The following is a 25,842-nucleotide window of genomic DNA, read 5'->3' on the forward strand; positions in this document are numbered from 1 at the left end:
CGAGGGCTCTTACACCAGACTGCTTCAGGTGAATCCTGGCTTTACCATTTAGCTGTGTGACCCTGCAATAGTTACTTAACCTGTCTGTAACTCAGTCTCCCCATCTTTAAAACAGAGATAAATATGGCATCTAAGGTGGTTCTGAGGACTGAATGGATTCACATAGATAAAGTTTCTAGAAAGGTGCCTGACTCAGAGTAATCACCTAATAAATGTTAGTCATTATTATTGTTGTTGCTCTTGCTATCATCATCATTATCATCATCATCATTATTAAAGGAAGATCTGCCTTCTGCCTTCCAGGGACTTAAAAACTTAAGAACTTAACTTGGTTCTGTAAAAAACTTCCATATAACTCAAAATGTTTCTCTGGACACTGGCACATCTAACTCATTACGAAAGGCATGCAGTCGAACTTTGGGCAGTGGCTACTAAACACCCACAAGATACAGAATAGTCTAGTAGCTAAGGGAAAGCATGTGCCATTTGCCATGTGTCCTACCAGGATGGCAGCATGACCTCTGAGACTGAAGTCCCACTGCATCAGCAGTGCAGGCTGAAATCTTGTGACCACCCAATACTTTCCAGAGCTTTTCTGTAAAATCAGCTGACTGCCTTGGCCCTTCTCCCAGCAAGCAGGTGTAAATATCTCTACTACCACTACACCACCAAACACTCTCTTGGCTGGGGGTTTAAGAATTAAATGATCCTTGGAGAATGACATGACCTCTCAATTCCAGAGGTCTAATTATGGTAAAATATTCTGAAAATGTAAAACATTAATCCTATACTCTTGAAAAGTAACAAAACATAATTTCTTAGATGGAGGAAAAAGTCTAATTCTCCCTTTGGAAGGCTAATCACTGGTTGCCTTTTAAAGATGAATTAATTATCTCAGGTTATTGAGCTACAGTGATTTCTAAAATATGGATATGAGGCAAAAATAGACACAGCCAAGAAGAAAGAGAGAGTGAGGAGGCAAGAGCTTGCAATTATTAGTTGGAGGGAGCAGAGAGAAAAAAATGCAACTAACAAGTGGGGAATCAGAGATATTAATCAGTAAATATGTATTGAGCTCTATCTATATTGTATTGTACTGTTAGGATACTTGTAAAATCAGATTAGGACAAAATATGTTCTCTACCTCAAGGAATATAAACAGTGGTTGGAGAAACAATACATAAAGAAATGACATGCTAAATAATACCTTGAGATTAGTCATAAAGTAACACAAAATCAACTGCCCATGTAGTAGATTTATGTATATTATAAGCTCGGACATCACTAGGGTGAACAAACCTGGCTATGTGGTATAAAAGAAAAGAAAATTTTGGCCCAGAAATTGGAAAAGGGGAAAACAAAGAAAATAAAAACAAAAGGAGAAAGGCCATTCAGAACTGCAAATCCGCCAGTTTCATTTCTGCCTGGTCACTTTAGTTGGTGATTTGATAATATTAGGGAATTACTTACTAGCTATTATGTTAGATTTATAATAGTGATGAAGAATGTCCTGATTTTTTTCAGATATATCATAAGTATTTTAAAATAAAGTGTCATGATGTTGGCATTATGTTAAATACTACTGAATCAAGGGGGTGGGTATATGAGAATTTACTGAACTACTCTTTACTTTTCGAATGCTTTTACATTTTCATAATGAAAAGTTAAAAATATAGCATCATTAAATTTAAAAATACACACGTCAGCAGCTATGTTAGGATGATGGGTGATCCCCCGCCCTCCCCTTTTCCTCTAATGGAAACGTTCTGGAATGTGCTTATGTTGGTTTTATAATGGAAAAATAACATGAAAGCTATTATGTAAACTTAAAAAAAAAATAAAACTTGACAGACCAACCATGGGTAAAAGGTGTTAGAAAAGCTTTGTAAGGTGTGTCTTCTTCATCCATGGAAATAAATACTAAGACGTATATGTGAACAGGAAGGGCAGGCCAGGAGAGCCCTGTCATCTACCTCTGCTTTTTTGTCTTAGGGTTAGTTGCTGTTACCTCTAAACAATTTCAAGTATAGGGACAATCATTTGACACAGGGAGGTTTTATACCGGGTGTGACTCCAGAAGTGATGACAAAATAGAATGAAGGTTAAAGTGTAAGCTTTAAACTCAATTCTCTATGTGTAAAATATGTATGTATCCTGGAGGAGCAAATAAATCTCTGAAGTTTAGCAATTCACAGTTTAGTGGGCAGATTAAATCTCTTGCTCTTTTCTTATTCTCTCATCCATACAAACAAAAGCTTAAAAAATTACTTTCAACCCTTGGGGCCGGCCCTGTGGCCGAGTGGTTAAGTTCACGTGCTCGACTTCAGGGGTCCAGGGTTTTGCTGGTTCGGTCCTGGGTGCAGACATGGCACTGCTCATCAGGCCACGTTGAGGTGGCGTCCCACATGCCACAACTAGAAGGACCCACAACTAGTATATACAACTATGTACTGGGTGGATTTGAGGAGAAAAAGCAGAAAAAAAGAAGAAGAAGGAAAAAGAGAAGATTGGCAACAGGTGTTAGCTCAGGTGCCAATCTTTAAAAAAATAAATTACTTCAACCCATGGTGGACAACCCATGGCTGTTAAACACTATTTTCAGAGTAATTCCAAGTTCACATGAAATTAGCCACTAAGACTAAGACACTTCTTTTGAAATTTGCTTTAGTTATTGTTCATATGGGAACAAGAACACTATGGCATATACATGACAACATTTTTCCAGAATTTCCCAACATCCCATACATATGTAAAATTTTGTAAGAGAAAACTCTAAAACTCACTGCAAAGTGTTCAGAATTGGAAAAACACTATTTCCAGCACCACAGCCAACCTAAAATCAAAAGAATAAACAAATATCAAAAACAAGGTTAAATTTTCCTCACCAACATCAGATTTTTTATTTAAAAAAAAAAGTAGAAAAAATTTACTGCATCTCTGGGTATAGGAGAGTTTTCTCAAGCCAAAAGGACAAGAATAATACTGAGAAATTTGACTATGAAAATATCTAAAATTTTACACACTAAACCCCAAAACAAACCAAATTAAAAGGTGACCACACACTGTGAAAAAAAAACATTTGCAATAAATATGATAAAGGGCACAGCTAATTTTAAAAAACAACAGATAAATAAGCAAAGAAAATAAACAGAACACAAAAGTACAGATGGCTTCTAAACATTTGAAGAACTATGTGACCTATTTAATAATCAAAGAAATGCAAATTAAAACAAGGGGGGGCCCTCAGGCCAGTGGTGTAGTAGTTAAGTGTTCACGTTCAGCCTCAGTGGCCCAGGGTCCACATGTTTGGATTCCCTGTCCCCACCGCTCCCCAGCCCTTTACCTCCAGCACAGACCTACACATTGCTCATCAAGCCATGCTGTGGCAGGGTCCCATATACAAAATAGAGGAAGATCGGCACAGATGTTAGCTCATGGACAATCTTCCTCAAGCCAAAAAAAAAGAGGAAGATTGGCAATGGATGTTAGCTCAGGGCCAATCTTCCTCACCAAAAAAATAAATAAATAAAACAAGGTATAATTTTTGTCTAACAAAGCAGAAAGCACTAAAATAAGAATATTCCAACCAATGAGAATGTGATGAAACAGATCTCCACTGCTGCGAATTGGTGTTAGTACAGTTTCTTAGAAAATAATTTGTCAACACATTTTAAGAATATTAAAAATTTTTAGGGTCCGGCCCCATGGCCGAGTGGTTAAGTTTGTGTGCTCTGCTTCAGTGGCCCAGGGTTTTGCCAGTTCCAATCCTGGGTGCAGACATGGTACCGCTCATCAGGCTATGCTGAGGCAGCATCCCAAATGCCACAACTAGAAGGACCCACAACTAAAAATATACAACTATGTACCAGGGGGCTTTGGGGAGAAAAAGGAAAAATAAAATCTTTAAAATAAAAAATTTTTTATAAGTTATGAACTAGTAAATCTAACCCAAGATAATAAAAGAAAGTGCAGAAAAGTCTATACCCAAAGATGTTTGCTGTAGAAAACCTGAAAACAATTTAAATGCCCAGTTGTATGAAAATAGATAAGTAGAATTACTATACTCCCCATAGTAAAATATTTTGCAGCAGTGAAAATGTTACAGAAAAATTTTAAAGATAGAGAAAACTGCTTAGGATATAATATTAAATAGAAACAAAGCAAAACCCCCAAATACAGGTACAGTATAGCTGAACTATATAAAACAATATAAACAAAAAGGAGAAAAAAGTCAGTAAAATGTTAAAGTGTTTAAATTCCTTGTTTGTGGGATTGTAGATAATTTTATTTCTCTCACCTACTCCTTAGCAAAATCTCTGTAATCAAATATACTCCTTTATAATCAGAAGGAAAACGCTTATTTTTCAAAATAGAAAATCAAGGTCTATACCAGATTAAAGCAAATTATATATCTCACTTTATTTCTATTTCACCTAAAAGGGGGTAATAACAGAAAAAGAGAGAAATTAGGATCAAAACTTTATTGGTATTTAAAACTGGCTTCAAGTCAGAAATTAAAAAAGACAGGGGCTGGCCCGGTGGCCGAGTGGTTAAATCTGTGGTCTGCTTTGGTGGCCCAGGGTTTGACTGGTTCAGATCCTGGGCGCAGACCTGGCACTGCTCATCAGGCCATGCTGAGGTGGCGCCCCACATAGCAGAACCAGAAGGACCTACAACTAGAATATACAACTATGTACTGGGGGACTTTGGGGAGAAGAAAAAAAAAAGACGAAGATAGACAACAGACGTTAGCTCAAGGAGAATCTTTAAAAAAAACCACCAAAAGACAAATTGAAAAAAAAATAAAACTATAAACTTAAAATCTGCCCGATTAAAGATGAGTTTCCTTAAATATTTTTTATGCACAAAAGTATACTGAACATTTATCTATTTAGTTAGATTTATTTAGTTAGTTAGACTTATTTACATTTATTTAGTTAGATTTGATCATTTTCCCCCTAAAAAAATCTGGATAGTTCATAACGTGATATGGAATGCACATTTTAAAGTGATTTGCCACCTCCTGTCTTGGCCCTGCAGTACCGTACCTCTAGGATTCTGAAAGTGGCATTGCTACCAGGAAACAAGTCCGCCTTCAGAGGTCCTTTTCTGTGTTCTTCCGAGTCCAGGTTGGAAAAATCAGACACTGCTTTGCTTTGTCCATCTGACGAGCTAGAACTTTTCTTGTAATGACTTTTTAATTCAGGCAGACTAGGGCAGTGCATTCTTGAAAAACAATTTGCAGCATTAGTTTTTATGTGATCCCTTGATAATTCTTTCATCTTCTTTTCAGTTTTTTGATCAACTGGAAGAATTTCAGGAAATTCCCTCAACAGCCAATTACGATCCTTGAAAAACTTATTCTTATGAATCTTGTAAAACGTGTCCCAATATTTACTAGCTTCGCTTTCATACTTAACTAAAATAAAGAGAAAAAAGATTTATTTTACTATGAATTATATTTACTATTAGTTACTATTTTAATAACTAACTATATTTAATAATTATTGTTAAATATATTATCATTTATAACAATTATGTTTATTATCGAATAGCTTTAATATTATAGTAAATTTTATTTGCCTGATTTTTTTTCTTTTACTTATTAAAGGCCAAAACTACGTAATATTAATTCCCTCAAAATGTGTCAATGTGTGGGGTATTTAGTCCTACCCCCATAAATCTGCTTCTGTCTTAATAGTTTGGCCAATAAATTTCTGTAAGGAATATAATTGTTGCAAATTACTTTCTACAGTCTAATCTTGGAATCTTAATAATCACATTTTTACCAATAACCTGTAAGGCTCTATATTATCTTAGAGAAAGGACACTTCATTTTTTGTCTCTGTAAATGCAGTTTCAACACATTGGTAATCAGACAGGAAATTGCAAAATTATAAATGACATAATCTTAGAGTGAGAATGTTCCACTGAAATAATCTACTCCAACTGCCTTGTTTTGCTTTTGAAGAAAGGACAGCACAGAGAGATGAACCCACTTCTTCCAGGTCCCAGAGCTCTGTCACAGCAAAACCAGGACCACATATCCCGACTCTGGGAGTCTAGGGGCCATCCTGTAACTCCATTCTTCCCCCACCTCCAGAGGCATCTCTTCCTATTGCCATCTCCTAGTATGATGAAGCCTTAAAGAGAGTTTCCGATGCCTCTTTAAAAGAGATGTACATTTTGTGATGTCATCCCTTAGATTTCCCTGGGTCCCAGGGTCAGGATTAGGTCAACAGTCTCGGAGCTTCAGGTAGTTCTTAGCTTTTTGCTTCTTTCTATTTGTACCTTAAATTAATAAGATAATTAATTCCCTCACTCCTTCATTCATTCAACAAACATTTCTTGGATACTATTATGTACCAGGCCTAATCCCTAGGCCCAATCCTTGGGTTAAGAATTATTTTCACCCAATGAGGACACGTGACATTTTTAAAGTGTTTCAAAGAATAAGAAACCTTCTATTGATACAGAATAATTTCCAAGATTTAATGTTAGGCAAAAAAGCAAAGTGTAGAACAGTATGTATATGATGCAACCATTTGTTAGAACAAGAAGAAACAGAATACACATGCGTGCATATACAGAAACATACGTGTATGTTTAGACACATATTTACTTGCATCTGTACAGAACATTTCTGGAAGGACAATCACATAATTAGTAATACTGGTTGCCTGTAAGAGGGGAACTGAGTAGCTGGGGGAGAGACCTGGGTTTGAGGAAGAATTTTCCTTTGAATTTTGATCTGTGTGAAATTACTATCTATTCCAAAAATAAATTAAACTAAACTAAAAATAAAAATAATGGACTCATTCCTTTCATAACTTTAAAGAAGCCCCTGTCTTCAGAACGAGCACTGCCTATAGTCAGGTTCCTCTTTGTTACAGAGCCCTGTCTTGAAGCCCTTTAGTTTTCCTTTTCTTTCCATTTTTATCTTTATGGCCTTGTATCATGGATCTCCACCCATCTGGCCACAAGACTTCCTTCCCATCAAAGCTGAATTGTATCTGGCAGCAGGACTGTTATAAAGACAGAAACTCAAATCTGTATTTAAGGTCTGAGAAATGAAAGTAGATCTCTGTAACAAAAGAATTATGTGATGTTGAAGACTAAAACATGCTCATATCTGCACTAATGGACAGAAGCCTATTTATGGTTAATCCAAAAATGTTATATATTTATCTTTAAAATAGTTCTATCTCTGCTTTTAAAAACTCGAGTGTACCTGATATGCTGTATAAGAAAACAAAACAACATTCTGAAAATCAGACTCAGGAGGAATTAGGAAACTGTCAAATTTCCCCCGGGTCTTCTCACACCTTCTCTTCTTCCTTTTCCCTTAAAAATTCTCTTTGTAGCTCACTCTATGCTGGTAAAAAGATTTTTCTGCTTAATAAAAGCAACTACCTAAGAAGACCTACATTTAGTCAAACCTCTAGTATCTGAGTTGCAATAGCGAGGTATTTGTGAAGTGAGTTCAAAGCTATCAGTAACTAGAATGTAATACATTACTTTGATTAATTTGCAGGAATATTACCCTAGGAATTAATTGGAGGGGGGTAGACAGCAGGGGAATAACTTGAAAGAAAAGATGTTCATAGCAGTGCTATTTATAATAGGAAAAAGTGGGAAATAACTCAAATACCCAACAACATAGGAATGACCAAGCAAACCATGCAGCCCAAAAGAGAGTAACCATATTAATAATTAAAATTGAAAGGATAATATTAAGAGAAAACATTCACACAGAATGGTCTATACACTGATTGCAACTCTAAAATATATTTCTTATTTATTTATAACAATCAGATGAAAATTTGGAGTGATGGTAACAACTTAATGATTATTAGCTAGTTCTTTCTTTTGCAAAGTTTTATTTACATTTTACACAAAGATAAGAAATCTTAGTTGAATTCTTCATTAAACTTGCCTACAGTTTCCTCATTTGATGACAGGTTGAATTAGAGTATCTCTAACATCTGTTTAAACTCTAAAACGTCTACGTACTTTCCTAGTAAACCTATTAAACCCCATGAAATTATGGAGAACGTTAAACAGTATCACTTCTACAAACTACAAAATCCTGGCTCAGATTGCTGTCATAAATAGGAGCCTGTACTACTATTTTAATTTCTACAGATTATAAAGAAAATGAATCTGCACTGAGGTGACTGGAATCGGGTTCAGATACCAAATATGTCAAGACCTAAATTCCACCCTAGCCTCTGCAATCTTTAAAAAGGATCTGATTACTATTAGAAGACGATGGTCAAGGTCTGCTAATATATACACTTTCAAGCCTTTTTCAAGTATTTCCCACTCCGGAATTAGGAGGAAAAAGCCAAACAATGACATAAATCATTATACCAAAACAATAACATTAAAAATAACAATAATAGCACATACTGAGTGTTCATTATGTGCCAGGCACTATGTCAAATGCTTTACTTGGATTTTTTCCGATTTAATCCTAATGATATCTTTCAGATAGACGTATTATTATTCCAATTTACAGACAAAGAAATTCAAGGTCAGAGGGAATAAAAAATTTCGCCAAGCTTACTCAGCCAGAAGGAGCTGAGCCAGTCACCTGCACCAAGTCTATTGGACTTTAGAGATCATGCTCTTAACCATTATACTACCTTGCCTTCCTAACACAAAATCAATATTAACCCACTCCAAAATATTTCTTAAAATAATCTCTGTTTCTCTAGTTCTGTACTTTCCTCTTATTAGGAAGCATCAAGTTGACATTAAAACCTCAGCATGACTTATATAAGTAGATTGTAAAAATATTGCTGATGGAAGTGAATCTCCATATAAACAGATCAAAAATACATAATTAAACCCTATTCTTTGAATTATATAAACCAGGCAAGGTTGTATGAAGAAATTACAATGAGCAATGGGAACACAAAATGTTCTAAGTGCGGGCTAGCCAGGTGGCATAGTGGTTAAGTTTCCACCCTCTGCTTCAGCAGACCAGGGTTTGTGGGTTCTGATCCTGGGCACCAAACTACAGATCACACATGAAGCCATGCTGAGGCGGTGTCTCACATACAAAATAGAGGAAGCCTGGCACAGATGTTAGCTCAGGGACAATCCTCCTCAAAAAAGAAAAAGCTCTAAGAGAATAGGCTGGTTTGTGGGATAGAAACAGAACAGAGAAAGAGCTCCTGGGATGGGCTGGGATGGGCTGGGTTAAAGGCTAATGGGCGGGAACTTTTTTTTTGCTTTTTAAAGCTGTGCTTTCAGCAGAATCTTCAATCAACGCTGGCAACTCCACAGTTCCCAGCAATGTGTGACAACTTCTGAGACCCTACGGAAGGTCAATCAACTCATCATTATAGTTATGAGACAACATAAACACCTTCAGTGGATAATTTAATTTCCTGAACTGCAAGAGTATCTGTGATAACAGAGGAATTGGAAGAGCTATTTTTCTGACCATGAGTGAAAAATTTAGTTTCAACTTGCTGTTAATTCATCTCAAGTTCAGGCCAATAATGATAAAAGAATATAGTGTGGGGAAATCAGCCCTGTCTTCATCTTGTCCAATTGACCTTCTAAACAGGTATATTAATGATCAATTTTTCTTGGAGGATCATTTTTTCCTTTCACTTTCCTGGGTTGCTGATTCAGAATTAATTGCTCCATGCCAATGGCAGTAAAAAAGATGTAGTGATCTGTTTAACCACAGCCAGATGAAACAACTTCTCAATTATTCACCTACTAAATTCAATACTGCTGAGGGCAAGAAGGAATGTGACACACTAACTATACTCACATATTCAGAATTCACCCTGAATCACCCTGAATATCACAACTAAGAAATTGAATTAAACCATTTATGTATCTGACATATATGATACAATGAATATGAATTATGAAAATTTATTCTAAGTTGCAATGTAAAAAAAAGCAATTTAAAGTTATTTTTGCACATCAATTACACAAATACCTGAGCTCTCAAAGTTGGAAATTTCCACATCACTGATAAAGTTCATTGTCTAATAAAGGAAAATTCTTGAAGTTATGAAATGGAAAGTATATTTCCAAGAGCACTGCATGAAATTTTAAACAACCAAAGCTGACTTATAAACAAGTACCCTAAATTTATCAGCACACGAAACTTTTAGCTACTTTATTTTTCCTCACATAGGACACGCTCGGGGGTAAAGAATTCACAAGGTAAGGTAAAGTGAGATTCTTTTACTATTTTGCTTGACATAGATAACTCACCCTAGATAGGCAGTTATTTACAAGGATATTTTAAGTAAAAACAGCAGCTGCTCTTGTTATTAAGTTTAAAAAACCCATTACATTTGCTAAATAACCAGCTGAGATATAACACACTGGAGATGTTTTTAGGAAATTATAAACTATAATCATGTTAACTCAAAAACTGCCAAATGTATCTTTCTCATTTCTCTGAATTAACCTGCTTTTAAAAGAAATATGAGCTATAATAAAATTTAAAAGAAATTACTACAAGGAAATGTGGAATTAAAAATCATTAATCTGGACATCTAACTGAAAGGAATATTGCTAATTAGAGCCTGGATGCTATACATTTTAATCACAGAAATGAAACGACAACCATCCCACAGCAAGAGACTGTATTATTTGTGATGGATAAGTTCTTATTGTCAGAACTGTGAGGGTGTTTCCTGACTTCAGTTCTCACCAACAGCTGAGACAATAGGTGAGAAATGGGAAATGGGAGTGACAGGAGAGAATGGCACACACAGAGACCAAAAGAAATGTGCTGGAGAGTTGGCCAGCATGGGAGAAAAACGAGTATTTCCTTCCAGGGGCATTAAAATAAGTGAGATAAGATCAATAAACAGTGCTCATGCTGTATAATAATCTGCAAATGAAATGTTTCTGATGGGAGAAAACTAGCTCTTTCAAAGACTTAGGACTCTCCTAGATAAGAAGAGACAGTGGTTAACAGAGGCACTGGGAGAAGAACCAGGTCAGAGCTTCCTTTGGGTTTTCACAAAGTTTGGGAGTAGAGCTTTTAAATGAATCTATTCACCTTGACCCATATTCATCAGAGACATTAAATACCAAATTAGAAGGCTCACCTAGGGCTTCCGCAGACTAGCAGGTCTATAAGCCCTGGTGAGACTGGATTGGGTGGCTGGATAGGTATTTACTGTCACTGTAATGTCCTGTCACTCAACACAGGTCCTCAGGACAAAAGTTTTCTTTCTTCGCCACCCTCACAGCAGCCTCAGCTGCTGCTCTGCACAACCTTGCTTAAGTGTGAACAAACGGTCACCCTCATTGTGTGTTCCTCTCCTTGCAGCAGTTCCCTGACGTACGAAGCCCACCTCACTGAGTAGTGTTACAGGGGGACGCAGAGGGGCCCAGCGGAAACCTCAATCACTTTGAGCCATTTTAAAATGGAACCTTTTGTTCTTTGTCCATAGCAGCAAGAAAACTTGCTCAGAAAGAGACTGGACATGCTAATAAGCAAACCAAACGCTTCAAAGCAGTAACATCAGTCCTCTCCAGCCTGCTTTTCCTGCTTCTATAGAGAGAGGCCAGTCACCACCTTTCTATTTCAGTCACACTATGGTTCTGTGGGAACCGTCATTTTCCTTTACTGCGGTTTCCAAGGCCCTAAAATAACCTTCTCATTAGCTTCACTCAAGTTCATTGTTAACATAAATAGGCCAAAATAGGCAGCCACGTACAGAGCACTTAAAGGGAACGTTATCAGCACTGCTCATCTATTTATCTTCTAAACAGAAATATTCAAAAAAGTGTGAAAAACATTCTTGTTTTTTTATATTATCAGGTAATATACTGTGGATAATTTTTAACTTCCTGGAAACGAATTAAGATGACTGATAACTTTAATTCGGTTTAGGCTTGACTCTTTCTGTCACGTCCAGGTGGCCACTAGCAGAAGCTTGAGTAATGTGGAAAATATGTCTGTGCAGCTGCTGGCAAAGAAGCAAAATTATACTTCCTCAGAAATAGTGTGACAGAGTTCCTGCAAAGGAATGCAATGTTGGCTGATTTGTAAGCAGAATTGCCACTGGTATGCACCCTCAAATCCAACCCCAACACTCCCTGGCCATAGCCCACTCTGGGACTGCATGGCTGGAGCTCATAAAAATAGAATGGTTCCATTGTGGATCAGGTGCTCTTCTTTCCTGTCCTCCCTCCAGGATACATTCATCCTTAGGATAAGGAAGGAGAACTAGCCCTAAGGAACAGCAAATGATGCCAGAGGATAAGACAGGTTATCAACGATGCCCAGGGATAAGATAGAGCAGCACTGCCCACTTCACTGGTTAAGGGCAGCTAATGACGGCTGTTTCATTAGCGCAGTTTCCACAGCTACCTTTGCCTCAAACTTTAGCCTAAAGTCTTTAGCCTTTAGACTAAAGTCACCAGAACAACAGTTAACTACCAGTGGGATTACTGATTTGCATTATGCTTAGCTTGCACAGAGGAAAGCAAACATCTTTCCCTGGGGCGTTTCAGGACAGCTGATCAATCTGTCCTGAAAATTCTAGCTCAGAGGTTGGCAAATATTTTCTGTAAAGGGCTAGATACTAAGCGGCCTTTGTGGGCTACATACAGTTTCTGTTGCAACTATTCAACTCTGTAGACGTAAGCTCAAAAGCAGCCATAGACTATATGTAAACAAATGAGTACGTATGAGTTCCAATAAAACTTTATTTACAAAAACAGGCAGTGGGCTGGATTTCGCTAATGGCCAGAGTTTGCTGACACTTGCTCCATCTAAGGGGTACTGATAATGCTACAAGAGGGACGGAGAAATGTTGATGACCAGAACCAAGCTGTTCTAATCTATGGTATTAGAAGCCAGAAAAGTGGTTGCTCTTTGTGGGGTCCGAAGGGTTGGGGGAAGTATTGTAATCACGATGGAGCATGAGGAAGTTTCTGGGTTACTAGTAACATTCTGTCTCTTGAGTTGGCTCTTGAGAAAATTCATTAAGGTTTGTCAGAATTCATTTACGAGTTGTCTCAATTTCTGTGTGTATTTGGTACTTCAATAAACTATTTTTTTAAAAAAGAAAAAAGAATAAACCTTTTTTAAAGGAGAAATAATTTTAAGAAAAATAAGGTAGAAATTCCTATCTAGAAAGTGCAGGGGTTTGTCAAAGTGTCTACAGGTTGGGGCTGGCCTGGTGGCGCAGCGGTTAAGTGTGCACATTCTGTTTTGGCGGCCCTTGGTTTGCCGGTTTGGATCCCGGGTGTGGACATGGCACTGCTTGGCAAGCCGTGCTGAGGTAGGTGTCCCACGTATAAAGTAGAGGAAGATGGGCACGGGTGTTAGCTCAGGGCCAGTCTTCCTCAGTGAAAAGAGGAGGATTGGCACCAGTTAGCTCAGGGCTAATCTTCCTCAAAAAAAAAAAGTGTCTGTGGGTTCCCAGCAGTGCAGTGAGAAGGACATAGGCCAAATTTTTTTTAGTGTGCTTTTTAAAAAATTGTGGTAAAAAACTCATAAAATTTACCATCTTAACCATTTTTAAGTGTACAGTCCAGTAGTGTTAAGTATATTCATAATGTTGTGAAACAGATGTCTAGAACCTTCTCACCTTGAAAATCTGAAACTCTATACCCTTAAACAACTCTGTTCCCCGCTTCCCCTAGGCCCTGGTAACACCATTCTACTTTCTGTTTCAATGCATTTGACTCCTTTAGATACTTCATATAAATGGAATCATATAGTATTTGCCTTTTTGTGACTAGCCTATTTCACTTAACATAATGTCTACAAGGTTCATCCAGATTATAGCATGTGACATGGTTTCCTTCCTTTTTAAGGCTGAATAATCTTCCATTGTATGCATATCCTACATTTTGTTTATCCATTTATCCATCAATGGACATTTGAGTTATTCCCACCTTTTCCTATTGTGAATTCTGTTGCTATGAACATGCATATGCAAATATCTCTTCAACACTCTGCTTTCAATTCTTTTTGCTATATATCTAGAGGTGGGATTCCTAGATCATATGGTAGTTCCATTTTTAATTTTTTGAGGAGCTTCAATACTGTTTTCCTTAGAGGTTGCACCATTTTACAATTCTACCAAAAGTGCACAAGGGTTCCATTTCTCCACATCCTCACCAACACTTGTTATCTTCTGTTTTTGTGAGAGTAGCATGGGCCAATTTTTTAGAAGCCATTTTTGAAGGTTGGCAAGGCCTTACCTAAATTAAACTCTAAATATCAAAGGCTTCCAAGAAAAGTATCTTAAAGCCTTATTGAAACTTTATCTTTATCCTAAAAGACCAGCAACATTTTGATATGATTTTACCTTCTTCACTCAATGTTTTTGAATTTGTGGAACATACCTAGCAAGTGAAATGCACAACAGCATTCTAAAGGATGCATAACAAGAGGAAAATTGTAAAGTTATGTATTCATATCTTGTTTGAAATGCCACCCGTGTGTGTGTATCTTCCAGAAAAAGCAATAATATGGATACTAAAAGAGCAAATAAAGGGTGAATACAGAATTTATGTCATTAACTTTGGTCCTACAACACTAGAATAACTGGGAATTCTCCCAAATGAACCAAGTGGATAGGTAGAAGCTAAGAACTTTCAAAGTAATGCTACAACTAGGAAGAAAAGAGACTATGGTGTGAACTGAATCAGTGGAAGGTCAAACAGAAAAGTCAGGCTCCGGGAGCTGCACCATGTAGTTGCCTACCTTGCTCTTCCAGAAGGACTCTCACAGCTGAGTTTTCCTCAACTTCTTTTCTGGCTGCTGCTTCTTCTTCTTTTGACCATTGCATGTGATCCCTATCGAAAAATAAAAAGATTGTAAAACATGCTTTGTAATTGAAGAAGGCAGAAAAAGGTGACGGGATACATCTTTCACTCTAGATGAGTCAAAGACAAATGAATTCCATGTCGAATAAATATATTTTGCATCAGATGTTGCCTCTAACAATGCTAGTACAACTGTGGAACTCCCATGGTCCTGCTTAAATCTGGTTGTGTTGCAAGCTGCAGCCACATTTTAGAAATGATTGCTGAAGTAATGTCCTAGGAGCACTATGGTGCACGATTATTTGGATGCTGGTATGGTTTACTGTATTTTACTCTAAGGTTAAATTTGTCTTTTTGTTAATTTATGAATAGGGCATTCTTTAACAGTTTTTAAATGCTCCTCTTATAATATTTGTATTCTAATACTTTCCTGTCAAAGAGATATGCTTTAAAATATTTTGTACAGTTTTTTAAGTAACTTTAGATTTTTCTTATTAGCTGCCTTAATTTCTGTAAGTGGATTCATTTACATTTAAATGACAGATTATAAAGCATATAAAAGGGTCACCTTTCTAAGAGCTGGCATTTTCTTTAAGAATTTTTAGTTTCAGAATTTACTTTCCCTATATGAGAAGACGTTATTTTCTGCCACAAAAATGTCTTTCTTGGAATAGAAGCGAGATCTTTATACAAAAAAGGTGATTTTGTTTTGTTTTGTTTTAACAAAGCTTGCATTTCTTTTTTTGCAACAGGTAAAACTATAAGTGAGAAATGTAATTTCCTGAAATAAACCATTTTTCTAAACAATAAAGAAATCACATACCCCAAATTCAAGTTCCATATAGCTCATTGATAACTGTAAGAAAAATCTCTAACATTATTATCACATGGTATTTGTAGCTATCTCACTGATAGGAAAGGGGTAAATTATAAAATTCTTGAGGTGCATCACTATGGTGACTGATAAACATTAACTGAGATGTCTGTGAAACTGGGAATGTGGACAGCTTATACAAGAAACAATGAAAAAATCCACTTTTATTGCTTCTCTTAGGAAATTGCCAATGAAGTTAGGAGCTGGGTAATGGGCAGATTTCAGAGGATCTTAAAAGTGAACAGTTTAGATGTGTGCAAGACACAGTGAAGGGGCAGGGACTGGAGCAAGGGAGACCAATTAGAAGACTGTTGCAGTGATCTAGGAGTAACGAGTTTTCCAGGATTATGGTGGTGACATGGAAAACAGAAAGGAAGACTAGAAGGGGAGACACGGTGAAAAAACTGTAGTTATGACCTGGAGATTAACGACACGTTGGGGAGAGAAGAAGAAGAGTCAGGAATGATTTCAAGGTCTTAAAACTGGGTAGCATGGAAAGTCAGGGTAACAATCAGAGAATAAGAAGTTGGTTTGGGTGGAATGATGCTAAGCTTGGTACTATTTTAAGTCATGTTTATGCAATCAGATATGAGAGAGTATATTCCAGTGACCTGGCTAAAAATACCACCATTGAAAGGTGAGAAACTGCTTTCTTTTAAGAAGGATTAAAACTGGCATACTGAAGTCCCCAGGAAAAGCAAATGATAATGTAAAAATCACAGTTTCACAGGTGAAAATTTAACCACCATTATTTCAAATAAAACCTAATCATTTACAACCCAAATAATCATTAAGCAGCTTTGTCACTTGCTTTAAAGAATGAGATTAGAACAGAATTTTGTTTTGACTCATTTTAATATACGTGAGCAATCACATATATAACTTGGAGCTGGCAACCATACTTTACATTCTGTACATATAAATATAGAGAGAATATTATTACATGAAAGTTATGACATTACAGGCAACAGTCACTTACTGAAAAAACAGTATTATTAAGACCGCGGACAAGTTTCTCATCTATGAATTTCCATAACATATAAGAAAATAAAACAATCCATTTGCCTGTAAAGAATGAAGCTCCGAGACAATGAGAGTTTATGTGGTCTTTAGCTTTAAGCATTTGTTTTAAACTGTTAGTTTAACTTGCTTCTTCCTGAGCATTTAATAGATTTAGTTATTCTTAAATTGCTCTAACTTCCTTACACTGTTCTTTATGTTGCTTCATTTTCTTAACTGCTAAGTGAGGGGAATATTATACCCTAAGCTGCTGCAGAACAGATTTTCCACTGTACAGTTATAGAATCCCCAGCGAACCTATAAAATGCTCCTATTGTATTTATGGGGACTTCCTGCCGACCTGCTGCTTTATGGCAGTTCTTTATATTAGAAAAGTCTGATTCGTGTATACCAAAACCCAACAGATAGTAATAAGAATCATTCAGGTTTATAAGCAATAAATACAATTGCAATAAAATTTCAGCACAGAATTAACTAACTAACAAACAAACTGAAAATAATCAGGTATGTGACAACAACCACCACCACCACCCAAGGAAAAAAATGGTTCACACTGTTTGACCTATGAATTGTACTTCTGGGAATTCATTGTAATGAAGTAACTCACAAGAACAGAGAAGTTCTGGACAGAGAAGTATCTGTACAATGATCTTCACTGGAATACCAAATATAATATAGTTAAATATTGGAAACAACCTCAGTGACTGGGTAATAAAAAAAATTATGGTAACTCAAAGGAATGTTACACAGACATTTAAAATGATAAATATGAAGGTTATGTAACAACATGGAAAAATGTTTATGAAATAACCTGAGGTTAAAACAGCAGACCCCAAAATTATACATAAATTATAATCACAATTATAGAAAATTATATACACATTGGGTGAAATAAAAACAATTATGTGAGAATAGTGAAATTAAGAGAGAATTGTCTTAAAATTTCCTTAATATTGTAAAGCTGCTTCAACTAGAAATAATTTTTTAAGAAACTACATAAAAACACTACTATATGTTTAAGACATAACAATGGTCATTAAAACTTTATATCATCCGCTTTGTGGGAAAACCCAGCAATACTTATAATAAGAAAAGGGAAGATATGCTTTCTTAAAAACGAAAAAAGTAAAAAAGAGAATTAAGCAGAAAATACAGAATATATTGAACATTTTTCCTGAAAACTTGAATTTGAGAAAAAAAAAAATCTCAAAAATAAAAGATAGGAGTTTGTTGTTTTTTGTTGTTTTGCTGAGGAAGATTCACCCTGAGCTAACATGTGTTGCTAATCTTCCTCTTTTTGCTGGAGGAAGATTAACCCCGAGCTAACATCTGTGTTCATCTTCCTCTATTTTGTATGTGGGTCGCCACCACAGCATGGCCGTTGATGAGTGGTATAGGTCCATGCCTGGGAAGTGAACCCAGGCCACTGAAGAGGCACATGCTGAACTTAACCACTAGGCCACAGGGCTGACCCAGGAGTTTTGTCTAAGAAATTTTCACAATATGGCTGGGAGAATTAGTCTTATAATTTTGTGGTAGTCATAATTCCCATGACATCAGTTTATATGTGTACATGTATGTATGTGTGTGTATTTCCTATTCCTCTACATGTATAGTACAATTGAATGATGATTCCTTGCTTTAGCTTTAAGCTGACGACAATAACAGTCTATATAATTGTACACTTGGTTTGGTTTGGAAAAATTAAAACATACACATGCACACACACACCTCCCCACTGTTGTTTAGCTTGAGTACTAATATTTTTGAGGATCCTACCTATAGAAAATTCTGCTGAATGTGGTGCTATTGTAATTTTTAACAATCAGATATAAACCAAAGCACCCAGTGTAAGCTATGTGTATAGAACATTTTCCTGTCTGTCATTTATTATGTACGTAAAATCTCATTATAGAACAAAATTTAAAGACAAATTTAACAAATATATTAAGTGACTAGTGAATTAACAATAAAATATTTATTCTTAGGTAAAAGGAAGAAATGGAGTTTATTAGTTTCAGCTTAAAATTATTTCAATAATCTTTAATTCCACAACAAGTCATATTTCTTACATAGTTATAATTACAATAACAGAAAAATTTAAAAAGAAAAGTCTTACCTGTCATTTAAATATCCTAATAGATTAACAGTTCTTAATTTTTCAAGTTATCCTCCTATATTTGTGTATACCCACCCACTCACACACCCCCACATACACACAAACACACACATTTTTCTATATAGCTACAAAATCTTCATAATTATGACTTAAAACTGCTGTATAGGTCTTAAGATTTTGGCCATGACAGAGTACCTGGTAATGGGCTTGCCCTCCTGCCATAAACAATGATAAAATTGGATAAAACACATGAAGCAACTATTTTTTTAAGCATTGGACTACACTTCAGACAGTGCAGGACTGTGATCCTTAAGAAAAGAGAAACACCAAAGGTCGATCCCCATATTCACCCTAGCTTTCTGTCTGGGACACATTCTAGACTGTGGTGCAGAGGCAGAGCCCAAGCAGAGACTGGCTGTCTCACTGAGTGGTAGTTTTTATGGACTGAGAAGGCAGAGATTAGAGTTCAGAGTTGCTGAGGTGGTGAGACTTTGTGTAGCAGAATACTGAAGAAGAAGTAGCTGGACAGAAGGGAGAGCCCCTGAAGTCTGCAAGAGAGTTTTCCTAGGGTTTTTAGCTGGTGTTGGCTGGTCACTCACAGCACAGACTCCACTGGGTCTAGTGGAAAGGATTCTTGGGGGTGATGGTGAAGAAAACAGAACTAACTGGACATAGGCAGTGCAGTGCTACAAGGCATTGGAGTTCTGGCTAAGCCAGACGGGAGAGACCTCTATGAATACATCAGGTATTCAATTAACACCCCAAAATACCACGCTATAGGAATAAGAACCACACTAAATTTAAGACAATACCAAAACAGTCTCACTCTAACAACACTTAAAATTAAATCTGACCTGACCAAGATTTGGCAGTAATTTAACCACTTGTTAGAAAAAATTCAACACATTTAAAGAAAGACAGCATAATCCAGATTCCATACAAAATATCAACCAAAACGTCCACCATACAATCAAAACTATTAGCACGTGAAGAAGCAGGAAAATATGATCCTAATCAAGAGAAAAGGCTGACAATAAATACAGACTTTGAGAAAACTCAAATGTTGTAATTAGTACACAAGAAGTTTAAAACAGCTTTAAAAAATATATTCAAAGATCTAAAGGAAAATATGGACAGAATGAATGAATACATGGGTACACCCTGGGATACAAATGGGAACTATTAAGAGGAAATTCTAGAACTAATCCATATACAATATCTGAAATAAAAAATTAATTGGGTAGGCTTAACAGCTTATGGACAATGCAGAAATAAAGAGTCAGTCAACTTAAAGACTTAAAGGTATAGAAATTATTCCAACTGAAGAACCGAGAGAAAAAAGATTGGGAAAAAAATGTACAAGTTTTGGTAACCTATGGGATAATACAAATTAATCTAAGAAACACATATTGAAGTCTCAGAAATAGAGAATGATTATGAAAAAACTGAAGAAATTTTGATTTTAAAAAAAGCAACCAATAAATCTAGAAGTAGAGCAAACCCCAGGCAAGACAAAAGCACAGAAAACTGCTAAAAACCAAGATAAAAAGAAATCTCAAAAGGAGCTATTATATGCAGGGGAAATGCAATACAAATGGCAACTGACTTCTCTTCAGAAAAAATGGAGACCAGAACACAAAGGAATGACATATTTAAAATGCTGAAAGAAAAAAAATCTGTCAATCTAGAATTCTATAAGCAGTGAAAATATCTTTCAAAATTTAAAAATAAAGACATTTTCAGATGAACAAAATTTGAAAGAATTTGTTACCAGCAGAATCTACACTATAAGAAATGCTAAAGAAATTTCTTTGGGCTAAAGGAAAATGGTACCAGATAGAAATTCAGATCTATGGAGTAGAATAAAGAGACCAGAAGTGGTAAATATATAGGTAATTACAAAGGACAACTGTTTTTTACTCTTTCTTAATTCCTTAAAAAAATTACTATCTATATATAGCAAAAATAATAACAATGAATTATAGAGCTTATAACACATATAGAAGTAAATTATATAGCAACAATACAATAAACATTGGAGGAATAAGTGGAATCATATTGTAAGGTTCTTATATTTTATATTATGTGGTACAATATTAATTCTAAGCAGACTGTATTAAGTTGAGGAAGCAATTGTACCCTTTAGAACTGTGGTTCTCAAAGTGTGGTCTACCCTTTCAGGTTACCCAAAAAGCCAAAACTATTTTCATAACAATATCATTATTTGCCTTTTTCACCGTGTTGATATTTGCACTGATGGTATGAAAACAATAGTGGGCAAAACTGCAGCTGCCTTAGTATGAAACAAAGCTGTAACACTAAAATGTATTAGTAGTCATTGATTCTATAAAACCATCCAGTTGGTGGTAATGAATATACTAATTTTTGTTTTAAAAAAATTTCAATTCACTGAAGAATGTACTTGATGAAGCAGTAAAAATTATTTTATAAAATATTTACCCTTGGGTACACATATTTTTAATATCCTATGTGACAAATGAGAAGCACACATAAAGCACTTCTGCTGCATGCTACAGTATGGCACCCGATTTGCTAAAAGCTCTTGCACGAATGTTCGCATTCTGAACTAAACTATCTGCTTTTTTTCATGGAATGCTATTTTTACTTGAAAGAGTAACCGTACACAAACTAAAGTTACTCAGACGTGGGTATTCGGCATATCTTAAAAGTAAGCAAAATGAGCCTATCACCCTAAGAAAAACAACAGTATTTGTGCTTTCAGGCAAAATTAAAATTTTGGAAAACTGGTATCCACAACCATGAGTTTGACAGCTTCCCAATACTTAGAGGCTTTCCTGATGAGAATAGTGGTGATATTAACAAATACGAATTTTAAATATTGTATAATGAAATGTGTCAACATTTGGAAGATCTACATAAAACAGGGAACAAAATTTTTCCAAAGCATGCATGCACGATGTAATAAAATGATGCATGGGTAAAAGATCTATTCAATGTACAAGGAGTACCAATGGATTATAATATAGCAGAATACCAAAAGTTCATTGATATGGTTTCATATTCCATATTGCAACTAAGAAACTACCATTGCTGAGATTTAGTGTAATATCAAGAAAAATACCTACACTTATCTTAAAAGACTATTAAAAAACTCCTCTCCTTTACAAGTACCTATCTGTGTGAGGCCAAATTTCCTTCATGTAATTCATCCTAAACAACATATCACGACAGATCGAATGAAGAAACAGATATGAAAACTCAGCTTTTTCCACTAAGCCAGACATTAAAGAGACCTGCAAATATTTAAAATAATGCCACCCTTTGCACTACATTTTTGGGGAACATAGATATTTTCATTAAAATATGTAATTTATGTTAACATGTAATGGGTTTATTATTGTTGTTTTAAAATGAATTAATATTGTTAATGTTTCGGTTTTAATTTCTAATATGGAACATATTAATGGATATAATCCACATAACAAAAGGTCTTTGGGGCCCTCAATGAGTATAAAGAATATAAAGGGTTTAAGAGTATGAAGGGGTTTTGAGACCAAAATGTTTGAAACTATTGCTCTAGAATAACATCTAAAAAATAATGCAAAGATGGATAGCTAAAAAGCCAGTAGAGAGAATAAAAGAAGAGATGAGATAAAAAATAAACAGAAAGATAACCAAACAGTTGTATTAATTTACAGTTCTACCAGGATTAGATGTTATCTTAAATTTCTTTCTGTCTTTCTTTTTTGGTGCTGTTTTAATCGATACAAAAAGGCACCATATTGTTTTAATTTGTATTTCTTTTACTGTTGTATATTTTCCCATATGCTCACATGTACTTCTTCTCGGATCAACTTTCTACGTCTGTTGTCCATCTATCCATATAACAAAAGGTTTTCATGCTTTTCTAATAATATAACAAATACTCAAATGTTAACCTTGATGTATGGCAGTGGAAAATCATTTAAATTTTCTGTCTCTCAGTTTTTGTATTAGCAAAATAAGACTAAAAGTTCTCAAAACAGTGTACAATTAAGATTAAGTACTTTGAAATTATAATTATCCTATTGCACCAAATCTAAGATACTATTATTTTCTGCACCAGTAAGAAAGAAAAGAAACATTTCCAATTACAATTGTAGGATGCCATCAATTGTAAGAAATATCATAATTTCAGAGATATTAATCAGTGAAAAAAATGTGAGTCTCAGAATGGATGAAATATAGTTGTTATAGGTATATCAGCTAATAACTTTTTTTTGTTGCAGTAACATTGGATTATAACATAACTTTAAGGTATATCAGCTAATAATTTAACTTCAATTAAATCTTTTCTACTATCAATCCTAATTTATAATTCTGACTCCTGGCTAACCACTTCTCAGCTGTAATAAATATTTCAGTTGATTATTTTTATTAGTAAATCAGTTTCTTACTTAGGAATGAGTGACTTACAAAAGAAACAAACACAGAAAGAACCAGTGTCTTCTCACTTTTGCACACAATGGAATAGAGGTCACAGCTGCTAGAAGAAACCAATACCCACTTCCCTCATTAAACATTTATTGAGAACCTATATCTATGAGGTACTGGGCTGTGAATTGGGGATGCAGAGATAAAGAAGATTTGATAGAACTCAAAATTGTTGAGAAGACAAGGAGTTGTCAGTGGTTATTAAAGAATAAAGAACTTAACAAGTAGATAAGACGGGAATAGGTACATGGGAGGCATTCATTTTTTATTAAAAAATTAAAATTCAAATAATATTAATGCACATAAAATATATTCTCATCTCTACCCAACCTCTCATCCCCATGCTCATCCCTGATATAAACACTGTTATCAGTATGATGTGGACCTTTCCAGACTTTTCTCTCTCTCTATGAGAACAAACACATGATTATACATGTACCAGATGTACAAGAATTCCTTAAAAAATAGAGGCCATACTAGAGATAGTTTTCTGCAACTTGCTCTTTTTGTTTAATTTTTGTTTAATGACATACCATAGCCATCTCTTGATATCAGTATACATAGATCTCATTTTTATTAACTGCTACATTATTTTCCAATGTATAGATGCAACCACATTTTTTAATGGCTTTATTGAGGTGTTACTGACATACAGTAAACTGCACATATTTCAAGTGCACAATTTGGTAAGTGCTGACATATATAGACACTCGTGAAACCATCACGACAATTGAGATAATGAATATGTCCATTACCTTCAAAAGTTTCCTTGTGCCCCTTTGTAATTCCTCGTTCCAACTCCCCTTCTCACCCACTCCCATCTGCTGTCTCTATAGATTAGTTTACATTCTCTAGTACAGTACAGTAAGAGTACAGTATATACTCTTTACAGCTTCTTTCACTCAGCATAATTATTGTGAAATTCATTAATAGTTGTGTGTATCAACAGTTCATTAATTTTTATTACTGAGTAGTATGCCATTATATAGATATACCACTATTTGTTTATCCATTTACTTGTTGATGGACGTTTGGGTTGTTTCCAAATTTGGCTAATAGAAATAAAGCTGCTATGAACAATCATATTTAAGTATTTGTATGGACATATGTTTTCTTTTCTCTTGGGCAAATATCTAGGAATGGCTGAATCATATAATAGGTATATATTTAATTTTTAAGAAATTGCCAAGCTGTTTTCCAAAGTGGTTATACCATTTTATATTCCCATCAGCAGTATATGAAAGTTCCAGTTCCTCTACCTCTTCATTACGCTTGGTATGGTCAGTATTTTGAATTTTAGCTATTCTAATAAGTATGTCATGGTATTTCACTGTGACTTTAATCTGCACTTCCCTAATGACTAGGGATGTTGAGCATTTTTTCATGTGCTTATCATCTGTGTCTTCTTAGGTGAAGCGTCTGTTCAAATATTTTGCCCATTTTTATTGAGTTGTTTGTTTACTGAATTTTGAGAGCTTTTTTGGCACCTGAGCTAACATCTGTTGCCAATCTTTTTTTTTCTTTCCTTCCTCTTCTTCTCCCCAAACCTCCCCTGTACATAGTTATGTATTCTAGTTGTGAGTGCCTCTGGTTGCACTATGTTGGACGCCGCCTCAGCATGGCCTGATGAGCGGTGCCATGTCCGCGCCCAGGATCCGAACTGGCGAAACCCTGGGCCGCTGAAGCGGAGCACACGAACTTAACCACTCGGCCTTGGGGCCTGCCCCTGAGAGCTTTTCATATATTCTGATTAAGAGTCTTTTATCAGCAATAAAAATGAACAAACTATTGGTACATGCAACAAGATGGATAAATCTAAAAATAATTATGCTTAGTGAAAGAGGCCAGACAAGAAAGACAGTACATATTGTGATTCCCTTGACATAAAATATTGGAAAATGCAAACTAATCCATAATGTGTGTTAAGTTCTTTCTCCCTCCTTCTACCTTTCCTTTCTGTTTTTCTGCAGATAAATTCTCTTGACACCCAACCTTACTCAGGGACCTGTTTATCTTTCCCTGTGAGCTCATTTGAAGGCTGGGTATAATGTATTTTCTCCACTTTTCTGTAACCTGAGGGTGTCAGAGGTAGCAGGAGGGAGGGGGAGAACTCCACAGGGCAGTGGGCAGCCTTTATAAGGATCTGCTTTTTTTTTGAGATTCATTAAGTCCTATGGTAGGTTTCACTTACCTAGTTAGGACTGTCCTACTTCTAGGAGGATTTCCCTTGGGCTTTGGATAGTTCCCTCAATTTTCCCTGCTCTGCCGAGATCTCAAATTCTGCTGCAATAGGTAAGAACATTTATTTTCAAGGGTTCTTTCTCACCCTCTGCCAGGACTGCCTAAGGAGTATTAGCGATGCTTTCTCAGCTGGCTTTCTTTCCCTAGCTCTGCTTCTGAGGGATGAAGGTGGGGTTAGGAGCCACTCTGAGCCACACATGCATCTACCGTTTCTTTCCTTGGTCACTAATTTTGCATGTTTATGGACTTTTTGGGTTGCTGTTGGTATAGTTTTTGCTTGCTTTTATTATTTCTTATTCATTTTATTACAGAAGGAGTACTTGGTTTTTCAGTTTTATCCCATCGTCTTTACCTG

At 35.7% G+C, this 25,842-nt stretch overlaps 1 protein-coding gene across 9 annotated transcripts in view; it reads right to left on the reverse strand.

Moving 5' to 3' along the window:
- METTL8 (methyltransferase 8, tRNA N3-cytidine) overlaps window positions 1–25,842 on the reverse strand; it is a 194,631-nt gene that overhangs the window by 130,151 nt on the left and 38,638 nt on the right. For all 9 annotated transcript variants that reach the window (XR_011528410.1, XR_011528409.1, XM_070580131.1 and 6 more), the window contains 3 exons: window positions 14,717–14,808; window positions 5,049–5,419; window positions 2,784–2,833 (listed from right to left, as the gene is read on the reverse strand). Coding sequence is in view for 7 of the 9 variants with exons in the window: in XM_070580131.1 (XP_070436232.1) it covers window positions 2,784–2,833; window positions 5,049–5,419; window positions 14,717–14,808 (513 nt within the window). In the remaining 2 variants the exon portion in view is untranslated. The remainder of the gene's footprint in view (window positions 1–2,783; window positions 2,834–5,048; window positions 5,420–14,716; window positions 14,809–25,842) is intronic.

This window comes from Equus przewalskii, chromosome 17, assembly GCF_037783145.1.
Source record: "Equus przewalskii isolate Varuska chromosome 17, EquPr2, whole genome shotgun sequence".
Lineage (NCBI taxonomy): Eukaryota > Metazoa > Chordata > Mammalia > Perissodactyla > Equidae > Equus > Equus przewalskii.